The sequence below is a fragment of the Oncorhynchus mykiss genome, chromosome 13 (genome assembly GCF_057628025.1).
Source record: "Oncorhynchus mykiss isolate SJ-2025 chromosome 13, ASM5762802v1, whole genome shotgun sequence".
NCBI classification, from domain to species: Eukaryota; Metazoa; Chordata; class Actinopteri; order Salmoniformes; family Salmonidae; genus Oncorhynchus; species Oncorhynchus mykiss.
Window position 1 is genome coordinate 33,792,244 of NC_143034.1, and position 17,663 is coordinate 33,809,906.

The 17,663-nt window shown below is 42.6% G+C and overlaps 1 protein-coding gene across 1 annotated transcript; it reads left to right on the forward strand.

The window, feature by feature from the left end:
- Window positions 1-755: 755 nt before the first annotated feature.
- On the forward strand, window positions 756-15,942 carry LOC110486051 (uncharacterized). Its single transcript, XM_021557366.3, has 2 exons — window positions 756-1,081; window positions 11,885-15,942. The coding sequence occupies exons 1-2, from the start codon at window positions 916-918 to the stop codon at window positions 13,210-13,212; spliced, it is 1,494 nt and encodes a 497-aa protein (XP_021413041.3). The 5' UTR covers window positions 756-915; the 3' UTR covers window positions 13,213-15,942.
- The last annotated feature ends 1,721 nt before the right edge of the window (window positions 15,943-17,663 follow it).

Consider the following 17,663-nt stretch of genomic DNA (forward strand, 5'->3'; position numbering starts at 1 on the left):
CAGTTATCGTTTTCCTTTACTACAGGTCTGGCTGCTTTGTACATTTCCAACTGGCGGCGCTGTTGCACATTTCCGGGTGCGCCAGCTGCTGTTAAACACAAAAGAAGAAGAAAACCACAAAACTAGATTTAGTTTAGAAGAAGAGAATGGCCAAGGAGCAAAATGTTTTAATTGCCCTTCCAAAAAAAGTCCTGCAGGAAAACAATCCTGCAGATAGTCGTCAAATAAATCTTGCAGGATTTTTTTCCTGAAGGACCACCTGCAGGAATCGGCCCCAAAATACAGTGGGATATCCTGTAGGTAATTCCACAAGATTTTCAGGGCCATTTTCCTCTGGACAACCTGCAGGATCCCTTCCTCATCCTTCAGTGAATATGAATATGACCATAATGAATATGGTAAATGCATATGTTGTAACAAGTGAGTAATGGTGACATCACATGAACAGCTTATGTGTATTTGTGTTAAGGGAAATGGATGTCTGCCATGGTAAATGTGTTAATAGTTGCATGGCTGGTACACCAACAATATCTGGGAGTATGCATGTGTGTTACTATCTTGTGCAGTCCCACCCACTCAGGCCCCAGAGACTGAGTTAGGTATTTGAGTTTGCTTATGACAGAAGGAATGGGAATGTATCTATTTTTTATTAATACTTTTTGGGGAGTTTGTGTGGATTCATCTTAATTTTCCCTTCCTCTATGGAAGGGAAAATTGTTTTGTAAATATTTCACCCCCGTCCATTTGGTGGCGACAATACGCCTTTTGCGTGTAGTTCACCATGAAACCCAAAGAAGAAGAAAAAGGAAGTAGGAAGATTTGGAGACTAGTTTGTTTTGGTTATGAACATTCCTTGCGGATTCAGGACTTACTGACTGGACGGAATAGGCCGACTACTACCTCACTCTGTCGAAAATGTCTAAACTACAGTCGTTTCGTGTGTTTTTAAATGAGCGTTTAACGGCAGCTGCCCTGGATATTTTCGCGGCAGTTGAGAAAACGGTGGCAGAGTACAAGGAGGAGAATGATCGGCTACGGAGACTGCTGCGGATCACACCGAAGATAAAACTAAGTAGAATTGGTTAGTATGTAGCTAGTAGATATCTACCAGGGGATCTAGGGTTATGTACTTATGTAAGGGATAAACGCCCGACAATTTTTCCCCAAGCTGGTAATGTACAGAACTCAGGCCTTTATCCCGCTTATATACCACCGTTGCCAAATAAAACAATACTAAAGTCCACTTACCGGAAAAATGTGTTTATTTAACATTATATATTAAAAAAAATTACAAGATATTGAATACTTTCTCATCTTTTGGTTGCTAGATGCGACCCAGTCTTTCGTTTAGTTCGATATTCATGGACGCTGCCCAGTTCGTTCTATAGCTATGTTCCATGGTCGCTGGCAACGCTCTTGCCCCTTGCTTCCTTGCTAGCCAACTAGGCTAGCTAATACAGTCACGACCTCTGCAGCCAAGCTACATTTGCGTGTGTTTAAGCTGCTTTCTATTGACATTAATTTGGATACATCCATACCAACGAGCGGATGTTGCCCGATGTTTCAATTTCATAGCCCCCTAGACGGGGGACTGGGGGATATTTAACTTTTTTAAAGCGAATTTCCTGCCATTCTACGTATTTTGACACAGGCCTAAACTATGACCAGGGTGGGAAATAAAAACCATAGGTCAGGTGTATTCAGGATGCTTTGAACATTTAAATGAACACTCAAACTTCGACGACTTTGTTACTTGTAGCTTTTTTGGGGGGGTGGGGGGGATTGACACGTATAGTTAGTTACAAATCAGGTCACCTTACAAAACGTCCCTGCTAAAACACACTGTAGATCTATCTGTCTGCTGCTTTTAAGTTGCCACAGCCTAAATGACAATCACCAAACGAGGGGACTAATGTGATTAAATTGACTTTTGTACATGCCGTCAAAAGGCTGCATTCTGCTATAAGGATGGGAGTACCAGCAACCTAATTTAGTTGACAACATCCTTTTAGTTAAATAAATTCAGTGGAGAACATTCTCTCTCCATTCAGCTCCACTCTAATCTTGAGGTGTGTTTCTTTAAAACATGCATCCAATCCTGTTACATAACTATAGAAAAAAGAATGTTAACCTTTGTTTAACTAGGCAAGTCTGACTTGCCTAGTTAAACAAAGGAACAACTTCTTATTTACAATGATGGTCTAGGAACAGTGGGTTAACTGCCTTGTTCAGGGATAGAACGACAGATTTACATCTTGTCAGCTCCGGAATTCGATCTAGCAACCTTTCGGTTACTAGTCCAACGCTCTAACCACTAGGCTACCTGCCGCCCCTAGACCAATGAAATGCTTCAATGTGCCACGGGTTCAAAGTGCCGTGGCAAGACAGGACAATTAGAGGTTTCACTCGTGATGTTAAGTTGCCGGCGCAGATGAGATCGCATGCTCCGATTTCAAAACTATTTGGAGCACAGTTGAAAAATGTACGTGCTCACTATACAGTGGACTAATTAGAAAAATAAAAGCAGTATTTTTAATGCGTGTGATACGAGGTGTGCTGTGAGAGCGTGCGAAGAGGGTCAAAGGAGTGTGTCTCACAGCCAATGCGTGAGACTTACGAGGAGATTGCATTGCATATCAAACACTAGGCTAGAAGCTAGCTAAATACACTACATATACAAAAGTATGTGGACACCACTTAAAATTTGTGGATTTGGCTATTTCAGCCACACCTGTTGCTGACAGGTGTATAAAATCAAGCACACAGCCATGCAATCTCCAAAGACAAACATTGGCAGTAGAATGGTGTCACTGAAGAGCTCAGTGACTTTTTCAACATGGCACTGTCATAGGATGCCACTGTTCCAACAAGTCAGTTTGTCAAATTGCTGCTCGGGAGAACTGTCTTTGGAAGCAACGTCAGCACAAGAACTGTTCGTTGGGAGCTTCGTGATATGGGTTTCCATGGCTGAGCAGCCGCACACAAGCCTAAGATCACCATGTGCAATGCCAAGCGTCAGCTGGAGTGGTGTAAAGATCGCCGCCATTGGACTCTGGAGCAGTGGAAACCCGTTCTCTGGAGTGATGAAGTACGCTTCAGCATCTGGAAGTCCAACGGACTAATCTGGTTTTGGCAGATGCCAGGAGAACGCTACCTGTCCCAATGCATAGTGCCAACTGTAAGGTTTGGTAGAGTAGGAATAATTATCTGGGTCTGTTTTTCATGTTTCAGGCTAGGTCCCTTTGTTCCAGTGAAGGGAAAGTGGAAAGCCTTCCCAGAAGAGTAGAGGCTCTTGTAGCAGCGAAGGGGGAACCAACTCCATATTAATGCCCGTGATTGTGGAATGAGTTGTTCGACGAGCAGGTGTCAGCTTAATCATGGCCGGGAAGACAGAAAATAAATAATTTGTACACTGCAAATTGACCAACTAAGCTCAAAAATAATTTACTTTTAACAATGCACACCTGTTAATTGAAATGCATTGCAGGTGACGACCTCATGAAGCTGGTTGAGAGAATGCCAAGAGTGTGCAAAGCTGTCAGGCAAAGGGTAGTTACTTTGAAGAATCTCATATTAAATATATTTTGATTTGTTTAACACTTCTTTCGGTTACTACAATGTAGAAAATAGTACAAATAAAGAAAAACCCTGGAATGAGTAGTTCAAATCAAATCAAATTTTATTTGTCACATACACATGGTTAGCAGATGTTAATGCGAGTGTAGCGAAATGCTTGCGCTTCTAGTTCCGACAATGCAGTAATAACCAACAAGTAATCTAACTAACAATACCAAAACTACTGTCTTATACACAGTGTAAGGGGATAAAGAATATGTACATAAGGATATATGAATGAGTGATGGTACAGAGCAGGATACAGTAGATGGTATCGGGTACAGTATATACATGAGGTGAGTATGTAAACAAAGTGGCATAGTTAAAGTGGCTAGTGATACATGTATTACATAAGGATGCAGTCGATGATATAGAGTACAGTATATACGTATGCATATGAGATGAATAATGTAGGGTAAGTAACATTATATAAGGTAGCATTGTTTAAAGTGGCTAGTGATATATTTACATCATTTCCCATCAATTCCCATTATTAAAGTGTCTGGAGTTGAGTCAGTGTCAGTGTGTTGGCAGCAGCTGTTTAACAGTCTGATGGCCTTGAGATAGAAGCTGTTTTTCAGTCTCTCGGTCCCAGCTTTGATGCACCTGTACTGACCTCGCCTTCTGGATGATAGCGGGGTGAACAGGCAGTGGCTCGGGTGGTTGATGTCCTTGATGATCTTTATGGCCTTCCTGTAACATCGGGTGGTGTAGGTGTCCTGGAGGGCAGGTAGTTTGCCCCCGGTGATGCGTTGTGCAGACCTCACTACCCTCTGGAGAGCCTTACGGTTGTGGGCGGAGCTGTTGCCGTACCAGGCTGCCAGGATGCTCTCGATTGTGCATCTGTAGAAGTTTGTGAGTGCTTTTGGTGACAAACCGAATTTCTTCAGCCTCCTGAGGTTGAAGAGGCGCTGCTGCGCCTTCTTCACGATGCTGTCTGTGAGTGGACCAATTCAGTTTGTCTGTGATGTGTATGCCGAGGAACTTAAAACTTGCTACCCTCTCCACTACTGTTCCATCGATGTGGATAGGGTTGTGTTCCCTCTACTGTTTCCTGAAGTCCACAATCATCTCCTTAGTTTTGTTGACGTTGAGTGTGAGGTTATTTTCCTGACACCACACTCCGAAGGCCCTCACCTCCTCCCTGTAGGCCGTCTCGTCGTTGTTGGTAATCAAGCCTACCACTGTTGTGTCGTCCGCAAACTTGATGAATGAGTTGGAGGCGTGCGTGGCCACGCAGTCGTGGGTGAACAGGGAGTACAGGAGAGGGCTCAGAACGCACCCTTGTGGGGCCCCAGTGTTGAGGATCAGCGGGGTGGACATGTTGTTGCCTACCCTCACCACCTGGGGGCGGCCCGTCAGGAAGTCCAGTACCCAGTTGCACAGGGCGGGGTCGAGACCCAGGGTCTCGAGCTTGATGACGAGCTTGGAGGGTACTATGGTGTTGAATGCCGAGCTGTAGTCGATGAACAGCATTCTCACATAGGTATTCCTCTTGTCCAGATGGGTTAGGGCAGTGTGCAGTGTGGTTGAGATTGCATCGTCTGTGGACGTATTTGGGCGGTAAGCAAATTGGAGTGGGTCTAGGGTGTCGGGTAGGGTGGAGGTGATATGGTCCTTGACTAGTCTCTCAAAGCACTTCATGATGACGGAAGTGAGTGCTACGGGGCGGTAGTCGTTTAGCTCAGTTTCCTTAGCTTTCTTGGGAACAGGAACAATAGTGGCCCTCTTGAAGCATGTGGGAACAGCAGACTGGTATAGGGATTGATTGAATATGTCCGTAAACACACCGGCCAGCTGGTCTGCGCATGCTCTGAGGGCGTGGCTGGGGATGCCGTCTGGGCCTGCAGCCTTGCGAGGGTTAACACGTTTAAATGTCTTACTCACCTCGGCTGCAGTGAAGGAGAGTCCGCATGTTTTCGTTGCAGGCCGTATTAGTGGCACTGTATTGTCCTCAAAGCGGGCAAAAAAGTTATTTAGTCTGCCTGGGAGCAGGACATCCTGGTCCGTGACTGGGGTGGATTTCTTCTTGTAGTCTGTGATTGACTGTAGACCCTGCCACATGCCTCTTGTGTCTGAGCCGTTGAATTGAGATTCTACTTTGTCTCTGTACTGACGCTTAGCTTGTTTGATAGCCTTGCGGAGGGAATAGCTGCACTGTTTGTATTCGGTCATGTTACCAGTCACCTTGCCCTGATTAAAAGCAGTGGTTCGCGCTTTCAGTTTCACGCGAATGCTGCCATCAATCCAAGGTTTCTGGTTAGGGAATGTTTTAATCGTTGCTATGGGAACGACATCTTCAACGCACGTTCTAATGAACTCGCACACCGAATCAGCGTATTGGTCAATATTGTTATCTGACGCAATACAAAACATGTCCCAGTCCACGTGATGGAAGCAGTCTTGGAGTGTGGAGTCAGCTTGGTCGGACCAGCGTTGGACAGACCTCAGCGTGGGAGCCTCTTGTTTTAGTTTCTGTCTGTAGGCAGGGATCAACAAAAGTCGAGTCGTGGTCAGCTTTTCCGAAAGGAGGGCGGGGCAGGGCCTTATATGCGTCGCGGAAGTTAGAGTAACAATGATCCAAGGTTTTTCCACCCCTGGTTGCGCAATCGATATGCTGATAAAATTTAGGGAGTCTTGTTTTCAGATTAGCTTTGTTAAAATCCCCAGCTACAATGAATGCAGCCTCCGGATAATGCAGCCTCCGCCAACCCAGACAGGAAGATCACCCCCCCCCCCCCCCCCCAGGGACGGTATGAAAGAGCCCCAGTAAGCCAGTGACTCAGCCCCTGTAATAGGGTTAGAGGCAGAGAATCCCAGTGGTAAGAGGGGAACCGGCCAGGCAGAGACAGCAAGGGCGGTTCGTTGCTCCAGAGCCTTTCCATTCATCTTCACACTCCTGGGCCAGACTACACTCAATCATATGACCCACTGAAGAGATGAGTCTTCAGTAAAGACTTAAAGGTTGAGACCGAGTTTGCGTCTCTTACATGGGTAGGCAGACCATTCCATAAAAATGGAGCTCTATAGGAGAAAGCCCTGCCTCCAGCTGTTTGCTTAGAAATTCTAGGGACAATTAGGAGGCCTGCATCATGTGACCGTAGCGTACGTGTAGGTATGTACGGCAGGACCAAATCAGAGAGATAGGTAGGAGCAAGCCCATGTAATGCTTTGTATGTTAGCAGTAAAACCTTGAAATCAGCCCTTGCCTTGACAGGAAGCCAGTGTAGGGAGACTAGCACTGGAGTAATATGATCACATTTTTTTGGTTCTAGTCAGGATTCTAGCAGCCGTATTTAGCACTAACTGAAGTTTATTTAGTGCTTTATCCGGGTAGCCGGAAAGTAGAGCATTGCAGTAGTCTAACCTAGAAGTGACAAAAGCATGGATTAATTTTTCTGCATCGTTTTTGGACAGAAAGTTTCTGATTTTTGCAATGGAAAAAAGCTGTCCTTGAAATGGTCTTGATATGTTCTTCAAAAGAGAGATTAGGGTCCAGAGTAACGCCGAGGTCCTTCACAGTTTTATTTGAGACGACTGTACAACCATTAAGATTAATTGTCAGATTTAACAGAAGATCTCTTTGTTTCTTGGGACCTAGAACAAGCATCTCTGTTTTGTCCGAGTTTAAAAGTAGAACGTTTGCAGCCATCCACTTCCTTATGTCTGAAACACATGCTTCTAGTGAGGGCAATTTTGGGGCTTCACCATGTTTCATTGAAATGTACAGCTGTGTGTCATCCGCATAGCAGTGAAAGTTAACATTATGTTTTCGAATGACATCCCCAAGAGGTAAAATATATAGTGAAAACAATAGTGGTCCTAAAACGGAACCTTGAGGAACACCGAAATTTATAGTTGATTTATCACAGGACAAACCATTCACAGAGACAAACTGATATTTTTCCGACATAAGATCTAAACCAGGCCAGAACTTGTCCGTGTAGACCAATTTGGGTTTCCAATCTCTCCAAAAGAATGGGGTGATCGATGGTATCAAAAGCAGCACTAAGGTCTAGGAGCACGAGGACAGATGCAGAGCCTCGGTCTGATGCCATTAAAAGGTAATTTACCACCTTCACAAGTGCAGTCTCCGTGCTATGATGGGGTCTAAAACCAGACTGAAGCATTTCGTATACATTGTTTGTCTTCAGGAAGGCAGTGAGTTGCTGCGCAACAGCCTTTTCTACAATTTTTGAGAGGAATGGAGATTCGATATAGGCCGATAGTTTTATATATTTTCTGGGTCAAGGTTTGGCTTTTTCAAGAGAGGCTTTATTACTGCCACTTTTAGTGAGTTTGGTACACATCCGGTGGATAGAGAGACGTTTATTATGTTCAACATAGGAGGGCCAAGCACAGGAAGCAGCTCTTTCAGTAGTTTAGTTGGAATAGGGTCCATTATGCAGCTTTAAGGTTTAGAGGCCATGATTATTTTCATCATTGTGTCAAGAGATATAGTACTAAAACACTTGAGCGTCTCTCTTGATCCTAGGTCCTGGCAGAGTTGTGCAGACTCAGGACAACTGAGCCTTGAAGGAATACGCAGATTTAAAGAGGAGTCTGTAATTTGCTTTCCTATAATCATGATATTTTCCTCAAAGACGTTCATGAATTTATCACTGCTGAAGTGAAAGCCGCCATCTCTTGGGGAATGCTGCTTTTTAGTTAGCTTTGCGACAGTATCAAAAAGGAATTTTGGATTGTTCTTATTTTCCTCAATTAAGTTAGAAAAATAGGATGATCGAGCAGCAGTAAGGGCTCTTCGGTACTGCACGGTACTGTCTTTCCAAGCTAGTCGGAAGACTTCCAGTTTGGTGTGGTGCCATTTCCGTTCAAATTTTCTGGAAGCTTGCTTCAGAGCTCAGGTATTTTCTGTGTACCAGGGAGCTAGTTTCTTATGAGAAATGTTTTTAGTTTTTAGGGGTGCAACTACATCTAGGGTATTGCGCAAGGTTAAATTGAGTTCCTCAGTTAGGTGGTTAACTGATTTTTGTCCTCTGGCGTCCTTGGGTAGACAGAGGGAATCTGGAAGGACATCAAGGAATCTTTGTGTTGTCTGTGAATTTATAGCACGACTTTTGATGTTCCTTGGTTGGGGTCTGAGCAGATTATTTGTTGCAATTGCAAACGTAATAAAATGGTGGTCCGATAGTCCAGGATTATGAGGAAAAACGTTAAGATCCACAACATTTATTCCATGGGACAAAACTAGGTCCAGAGTATGACTGTGACAGTGAGTGGGTCCAACAGACTGTTGGCATCTAGTGGAAGTCATAGGAATTGCAATCTGGAAGCTGGAATTACATAGAACCAATAGCTTTCCATTATTAGGGCCTGGGAGCTAAAAAAAAAAAAATCTGGTTGGTTCTGGTTTTCTTTGGAATTTCGCCTGCCATATCAATTGTGCTATAGTCTCAGACATTATAAAATAATTTCTAGAAACTTCAAAGTGTTTTCTATCCAATGCTACTAATTATATGCATATCCTGGCTTCTGGGCCTAAGTAACAGGCAGCTTACTTTGGGCACATCAGTCAAGTGGAAATTCAGGAAAATAGACTCTAGCTCTTTAATATACTTCAAAAAAGGCATTTGATAGATTGATCTTAAATGACCTCTGTGCATTTTCATGAATTTCGTTATCTTGAAGCCAATTCACAACAATATGGGAAAGGATATGGAAGTGAAGCAGAAGGGTCATCACTTTCACCGAAGATTTGTGATTCTATTGACAAGATGGTCGGCTAACCGCTCTAACAATGGAAATACATGTCCGCAAAAGGCAGGCGGCGAGATCAGGTGGGAACATTCTAGCCAATGAGAGGCCAGATATGCATGTGAACAACAGGCGCAACTCCGATATAAAATCTTTTTGCGCAAAATTGCTGGAATGTCACGCGCATTACACTTATATCAGTACATGCGTAACAACCCAAGCATTATGAAACTTATATTTGATCAAATAAGCCTTACCTATCAAAATAGCAATTCACTTTTATCTTGACCAAATTTGACACTCGTTACCCCCCTCCCATACAAAAACTCTTGGTCTGCTTAACGCTTGATTTCGCACAGACAGATTTTGGGCGGAGTCGACCCTCTCGCTTCGCCTCTACATCTCTGCTCGTATAGCTGTCGCAAAAATATTGGATACTGCTAGTGTTTCGCTGGTCAGACGTTGCTGATGTATGTCAAAAACCTGTATTTTACATATCAGCACTGGCAATCTACTCCAATATAAGAATACTGTGGTTTGAGAGTGCCAGAGCGCAGAATAATTGAGGAATATATGAACGACCAAGTACCCAGTTGTTATGACAGGTGTCAGTAAACATCAGCAAAAAAAAACGTAATTAAATTGTTGCCAGTGTAACGCAGTTAAGAATGTGCCGTAAGCTCACTCCACAGCCAGCTTGAAATGTCGTGGATGGAGCCATCCAATAAGATACCTTTTTGTGTGGCTCAACCTATTGCAACATTGTCAAGTTACCCACTAACCCTCTTGATAACATGAAAACACTCTAACCAGATCTGCTAGGACTAGTAAAATGGTCAGAGTGAGGTATTCTCTCATTTGTGCCTGGAAGTAGCTGTTAGCTTGGGTGTTTGACTGCCGTTTTGAGGTCAGAACGCTCGGATCAATACTACTCCTCAGCCAGAGGGTCCAGTGTGCACTCTGAGACCGAAACGCTCAGAATTTACGCACGGACAATCTGACCACGCTCTGAATTTACTGATGGCCCAGAACACACACTGACACTCGAGTGAATTTACGAATAGAGCAACCTATATGTTATAGCAATCTGCTGCCCTATGGCACAGTCAAAGCTGGTCAAGCAGCCATTGGTTGATGCATGCAATGTCTGAGCAAGGGAACACAACCGAAGATGTCTATACTGTCTTGCTGGTGGTGGCACAAAAGGGCTGGGTTTTGATGAATAAATAAATTGAGGGTGTGACGAGAGCTTGATCACTCACTGGTCAATCAAGGTTCTCATTGGCTTAGTACCGCATGCTGTTGTCTCAAGTTGTGTAGGTTTTTGATGGTCTTTGCGTTATCATCCCCTCCAATTCGGCTGGAGGGCAAGGAATATTCTCGTCCTAGTCCGGTGTGGGTTGTAGGTTATTGATGGTCTTTGCCTTATCAACTCCAATTCGGCTGGAGGGCACAGAATATTCTCTCCATAGCCCATTTGTAAATTGATAGCGTTTATTAAATAGCATGCAGTAACGAATAATAGCAACAGTTAAATTAATCCATTTTTGCATAATATGTTTGTCATGTTTGCAGTCTACAATGTTCTATTTGGCTTCAACATGTAGGCCTAAATGCCTTTGCGCATCACATTTGCACTCTAAAAATTTGACACTGTTGGGTTGTAAATTTGAAATACTTGCTACACCAGAAGTTAATGTTGGAATGTATATGTTGGGGTCAATTAAGGGTGGGTATGAGCCATGGGCTCAGAGAGTGCCTTTTCCCTTACTTAGTAAATCACATGGTTGTGGTCACTGATAAGGGTGGATAGCTGTGGATTAGTGAGGAATGGCAGCAGAGGTCAGGTCACATGAAGGGACAAGGAACAGTTTATTACCCACGTCCTGCCTAGCAACAAAGATGTCATGTTTAGAGAAAAGTTGACAGATAATTCCTTCGACCTCATGACTTGGTTTCTGCTCCGACGTGCACTGTCAACTGTGGGACCTTATATTGACAGGAGTGTGCCTTTCCAAATCATGTCCAATCAATTGCAATTACCACAGATGGACTCCAAGTTGTAGAAACATCTCAAGGATAATCCATAGAAACAAGATGCACCAGAGCTCAATTTCGAGTCTCATAGCCAAGGGTCTGAATACTTATGTAAATAAGGTGTGTTTTTAAAAATGTTGAATACATTTGCTAAAATTTCTAAAAACCTGTTTTCGCTTTGTCATTATGGGATATTGTGTATAGATTGAGGAAACATTCATTTGATACATTTTATAATTAGGCTGTAACGTAACAAAAATGTGGGAAAAATGAAGGGGTCTGAATACAAGTATCTTGTGATAGTGGACTTTTGAAGTTGCTTTGAGACATGATTTGGGGGTACGTGTAAGACTAAGAAGAGATGCAAAGAAGTAATTGAAAATGGATCCAAGTTTCTATTTTATAGAATTGGAATTTCTGTTTTTCTTTTCTGAATTTACTGACTTCAATTCAAATTGACCCTGATGTCTAAAGGCTGAATAGATAATATCTGCTCCTTTCTCCTTCCCTCCAGACTCCCTGCAGCTCTCTCTTGCTGTCTCTGAAGAGGTTCCCTTTGAGCAGCAGCACTGTGAGCAGGAGTGGAGCACGAGACTGGGGCATGAGGATCCAGAGCCCACACAGATTAAAGAGGAACAGGAGGAACTCTGTACCAGTCAGGAGAAAGAGAAGCTTCAAGGGATGGAGGCTGATATCATAGAGTTCAAATTCACTCCTTGTGTGAAAAGTGAATGTGATCAGGAGGACACACTTCAGTCCTTGACTCTTCCCCAAACCCAGACTGTGGAGAACAGAGATAGTGACTCTAAACTAGTGGATCTCAAACCTTTTGGCAATGTGACCCACCTAAATAATCAAAACAATGACTCCAGCCACACCACGTCTATAAAAAATCAACGCTGCCGTGACTGTGGTGAAACATTTGCTCTGAAAGCTGACCTGCAGAGGCATTTGACTCTCACTAAGATGAGACCCAGGGAATGCAGATTCTGCAAAAAACAGTACAACTCCACCTGTAAACTGAAGGCCCATGTTCGACTCTGTCACGTGGATAAACCCTGCTCAATTTGTGGCAAGACCTTCAAATACAAAGGGGTTCTGTCCAGGCACATGAGGACTCATACAGGAGAGACAGGAGAGAAACCATTTAGTTGTGGTGACTGCGGGAAAAGCTTCAAACGCAAGCAGCATCTAACCAACCATGTACGGACTCACACAGGGGAGAAACCATTCAGCTGTGGAGACTGTGGTAAAAGCTTCATTCAGAAGGGACATCTAACCGAACATATTCGAACCCATACAGGAGAGAAACCATTTAGCTGTGGTGACTGTGGGAAAAAAAGCTTTAATCAGAAGTGGCTCCTAACCGAACATATACGGACTCACACAGGGGAGAAACCATTTAACTGTAGTGACTGCGGGAAAAGCTTTAGTTACAAGGGAGACTTAAGGAGGCATATGCTGACTCACACAGGAGAGAAACCATTTAGCTGTGGTGACTGCGGAAGATGTTTCAATCATAAGGGGCACCTAAGGAAGCATATATTGACTCACACAGGAGTGAAACCATTTAGCTGTGGTGACTGTGGGAAAAGCTTCAATCAGAAGGCAGCCCTAAAGACACACATACTGACTCACACAGGAGTGAAACCATTTAGCTGTGGTGATTGCGGGAAAAGCTTCTATCAGAAGGGACACCTAAATGAACATATTCGGACTCACACAGGAGAGAAACAACATGTCTGCTCAGTATGTGGTAAAGGATTCACGCAGAAGGCTCACCTGGTGAGGCATGTAAACAACGTCCACAAAGAAAGAAAACAAGACGAAAACAGGAAATAAGAAAGAAATTAGGAGAAAGATCTGTCAGATGGTGGGAATAAAAAGGCAGGATGTGGACAGGACAACACTCCTAGGAAAACACAAAGAAAAGCAAAATAAGTGTGGGTCATTCATGCTGTAGGTTTCAGATAAATGGAGGAATGACATTCTGTGGGCCTACAATTGGGGTAAGTGTAGCGACCATAGTGCCACCACTACCAACCTTGTTATCCGAATGGTTTTGGACCTCTGGTAATATTTGAGGGGTTTGACTGATCGTCGCAGGAACTGGGGTTTGAGTCCTGGTATTTTTTTCATTCATTTTTTACCATGTCATTCTTAATCCAGCCCTGCCCTAGGTCTTTGGTGGCTCAGATTGCTCACCTTGCTAAAGATATTGTTCTAAACTGTTTGATTTGTCTTCCTAATCATGTTTCTTTAACTTTTAAATATATATTATTTATAACCACAGTAAGGAAAGGTGATAGATAGCCTATGGATATTTTTGCTCTGAACTTGCCACCCAAAGCAGTTTTAGTCAGGGGCCATATTTAAGTCCTGTTTTAGGCCTCTCAAATATGTACAAATACATCGTACAAGGGAGCATATGTATTCCATTCTCTGTATAGTGAACAGAAGATTGCTGTTCAAGGTCATGTATATTAAAATGTAGAGGAAAATAAAGTGCTTACTAAATGTTTATGGAGTGCTGAACTGCCGATTTAAAGATGCCCTGTTAATTCTATCCATCATTTTAGGGAGCCTAAATCATGATATACTCTCAAGCATTTGTCTAATTCAATTTGTGCAATCAAAACTGTTTTTACTATTATCCATGAGTGCTGTAGCTATGCAAAGGTATTCCTGTGATGAACATTACAGCAGCAATTTGATATAGACTTAATTGTATCTGATTTCAAGGGCAGAAGCAAACCAAAAAAAGCAAGGGTAAATGGGAATGTGTGAAAACAGGGTGAGAGTTGTGCTACTTTCAAAAACACAAATGCTGTTTATTACGTGCCACATCAGGCTTGTTGTTTGGGGGCTTACAGTAATTCTGTAAAATTACCTGTGAGACAATGTCTTTAAAAAAAAAAAATGCCTGCCATGTAGCCTGCCAGTAATTGCATTGAATCAAATTAATCAGATGCATGATTAGTCCAGGGTTCAAAATAGTTAAAAAATAATGACTCGATGTACCTAATGTTGAAGTCGGAAGTTTACATACTTAGGTTGGAGTCATTAAAACTCATTATTCAACCACTCCACAACCAAACTATATTTTTGGCAAGTCGGTTAGGACATCTACTTTTTCCAACAATTGTTTACAGACAGATTATTTCACTTATAATTCACTGTATCACAATTCCACTGGGTCAGAAGTTTACATGCACTAAGTTGACTACATTTAAACAGCTTGGAAAATTCCATAAAATGATGTCATGGCTTTAGAAGCTTCTGATAGGCTAATTGACATCATTTGAGTCAATTGGAGGTGTACCTGTGGAAGTATTTCAAGGCCTACCTTCAAACTCAGTGCTTCTTTGCTTGACATCATGGGAAAATCAAAAGAAATCAGCCAAGGCCTCAGAAAAAAATTGTAGTCTGGTTCATCCTTGGGAGCAATTTCCAAATGCTTGAAGGTACCACGTTCATCTGTACAAACAATAGTACGCAAGTATAAACACCATGGGACCACGCAGCCGTCATACCTCTCAGGAAGGAGACACGTTCTGTCTCCTAGAGATGAACGTACTTTGGTGCGAAAAGTGCAAATCAATCCCAGAACGACAGCAAAGGACCTTATGAAGATGCTGGAGGAAATAGGTACACAAGTATCTATATCCACAGTAAAACTAATCCTATATCGACATAACCTGAAAGGCCGCTCAGCAAGGAAGAAGCCACTGCTCCAAAACCGCCATAAAAAAGACTATGGTTTGCAACTGCACGGGGGGACAATCTTTACTTTTTGGAGAAATGTCCTCTGGTCTGATGAAACAAAAATACAACTGTTTGGCCATAATGATCATTGTTATGTTAGGAGGAAAAAGGGAGAGGCTTGCAAGCCGAAGAACGCCATCCCAACCGTGAAGCACCTGGGTAACAGCATCATGTTGTGGGGGTGCTTTGCTGCAGGAGGGACTGGTGCACTTCACAAAATACATGGCATCATGAGGAAAGAAAATTGTGGATATATTGAAGCAACATCTCAAGACATCAGTCAGAAAGTTAAAGCTTGGTCGCAAATGGGTCTTCCAAATGAACAATGACCCCAAGCATACTTCCAAAGTTGTGGCAAAATGGCTTAAGGACAACAAGTCAAGGTATTGGATTGGCCATCACAAAGCCCTGACCTCAATTCTATAGAAAATTTGTGGGCAGGACTGAAAAAGTGTGTGCGAGCAAGGAGGCCTACAAACCTGACTCAGTTACACCAGCTCTGTCAGGAGGAAAATTCACCCAACTTATTGTTGGAACCTTGTGGAACGTTTGACCCAATGTAAACTTCCGACTTCAACTGTATATATATATATGAATAGTGTCAATAGTAGTTTGTTTTCTCTTGGTGTCGTTCTTTAATACAACTCTTATTTTAGTTTTGTATTTTGAATTTAATGTAATATCTTATGTTATTGTCTTTCAAATAGATGACCAAGCACAGAACAGTATGTTTTATGTGGACCCCAGGAAGAGTGCTGCATGTACAGTAGTTAATGATAATCCTAATAAACTAAACCTCTGCTTGTGTGTGACTGTGCAGTAAAATGGTTTGTCCATTGTCATGACGATGGTACTATGACGCCTCCGAGTACTAAACGGCAAGGCATCATAATTCAGAAAATGTTGTTATCCTGTCAAGACATCAGACCAACTCTCATTGTTGCAGTTACGGAAATGAATTGTCTGTAAGGTGATCCTAACTGACCTAAGACAGGGCATTTTTACTAGGATTAAATGTCTTTAATTGTGAAAAACTGAGTTTAAATGTATTTGGCTAAGGTGTATGTAAACTTCCGACTTCAACTGTAACTGCAGAGATGGAGGACAAGCATGTGAAGACTCAAGAGAGCTGTGGCAAAGGGAATTGTGTATGTCAACGGAAAGAGAGGGGTTGTATTTTCTTTCTCTGTACTTTATTTTTCTACAGTAATTGTAATTATTTATCACATTTTCTGAGGGTGTTATGATTGGTCAGTTATTGACTAACTACGGGGTTCTCAAACCTATCGTCAGGGACCCCCGGCTGTTCCATGTATTTGATCTATTCTAGAGCTAGCACATCTGATACAACTTGTCAACTAATTATCAAGCCCTTGATTAGGTGAATCAGGTGAGCTAGTTCAGGGCTACAAAAAAATGGTAACGTCTGGGGGTACCCGAGGAGGGGTTTGAGAATCACTGATCTGGAGCAAACGCCTATCATCATTCCTGGTACTGGTATCTTGATATAGTATGGGACTTTTGAGCAAAGTGATAGCAAGTAAGAATGTGAACCTTCCAGTGGGCCTTTTCTGAAGAGAGAGAGAGAGAAAGAGGGTGTTTGTGTATGTGTGGCGTATGTGCATGTCCATTGTAACTCTGTGTCCACAGGATGATGTGATTAGTGGAGTCTAAGCTGAGCATGGAGGCAGCTGTTCCACACGCAGCTCACACCACCCAACAACCGAAGATGAGCTGAATGGCCAGGGTCATGGACAGAGTTCAATGAGACAGGAAGGCAGAAAGACAGGAGTGGAAATGAGAGATGGAGAGACAGACAGTCAAGGAAAGTGTAGGTGTATAAGTGAAGAATGAGATCTGTAAGACCTGCAAGAGAGAGAAAGATGAGTTTGACGATAAAGAATTTGTAAAAGAAAGAAAATAATTGAAGGGAAGAGAAATAGTAGATGAAGATGGCGAACAAGGAATTGGATAAGGAGGAGGTAGATAAGAAAGAAGGAGATGGTGAGGGAGAGAGAGAAGTTGTTGAACAAGAAGATAGACAGTGGAGAGAAAAAAACAACAGCCTTGAGAAGAGAATGAGATGCTGGAGAAGAAGAGGCCTAATTTGGACAAAGGAGAAAGAGTTGAAGGAGAGAAATGGTGGACAGAAAGGAGATGAAGACGGTGAATCAGGAATTAGATGAGAGAAAGGAGAAAATGGACAAAAAATAAAATGAGGTGAGAGAAAATGGAGAGACAAAAGTTTGGGGAAGAGGATAAAGAGTTGGAGAAGAAGATAGTCAGTGGAGAAGAATTACAACAGTCTTGAGAAAGAGATGCTGGAGAAGAGGGATAGTTTGGAAACAAGAGAGAAAGATGTGGAAAAGAAGGTGGAGAGGAAGAAGGATGTCTCGCTCCTTAAAATATTCCAACATCAGAACAACATCAGAACAGGGTGTACACCTATGTGTTTTCCTCTGCAATGCTTTTGTACATTTCTATGTAAAATGTGTATAGTCTTCTCATTCTATAGTTAAGGTTTTGTT

Coding starts and splice junctions, on each gene's coding strand:
- LOC110486051 (XM_021557366.3), top strand. CDS start 916: ATGTCTAAACTACAGTCGTTTCGTGTGTTTTTAAATGAGCGTTTAACG. Junction 1,082..11,884: donor GATAAAACTAAGTAGAATTG/GTTAGTATGTAG, acceptor CCTTCCCTCCAG/ACTCCCTGCAGCTCTCTCTT.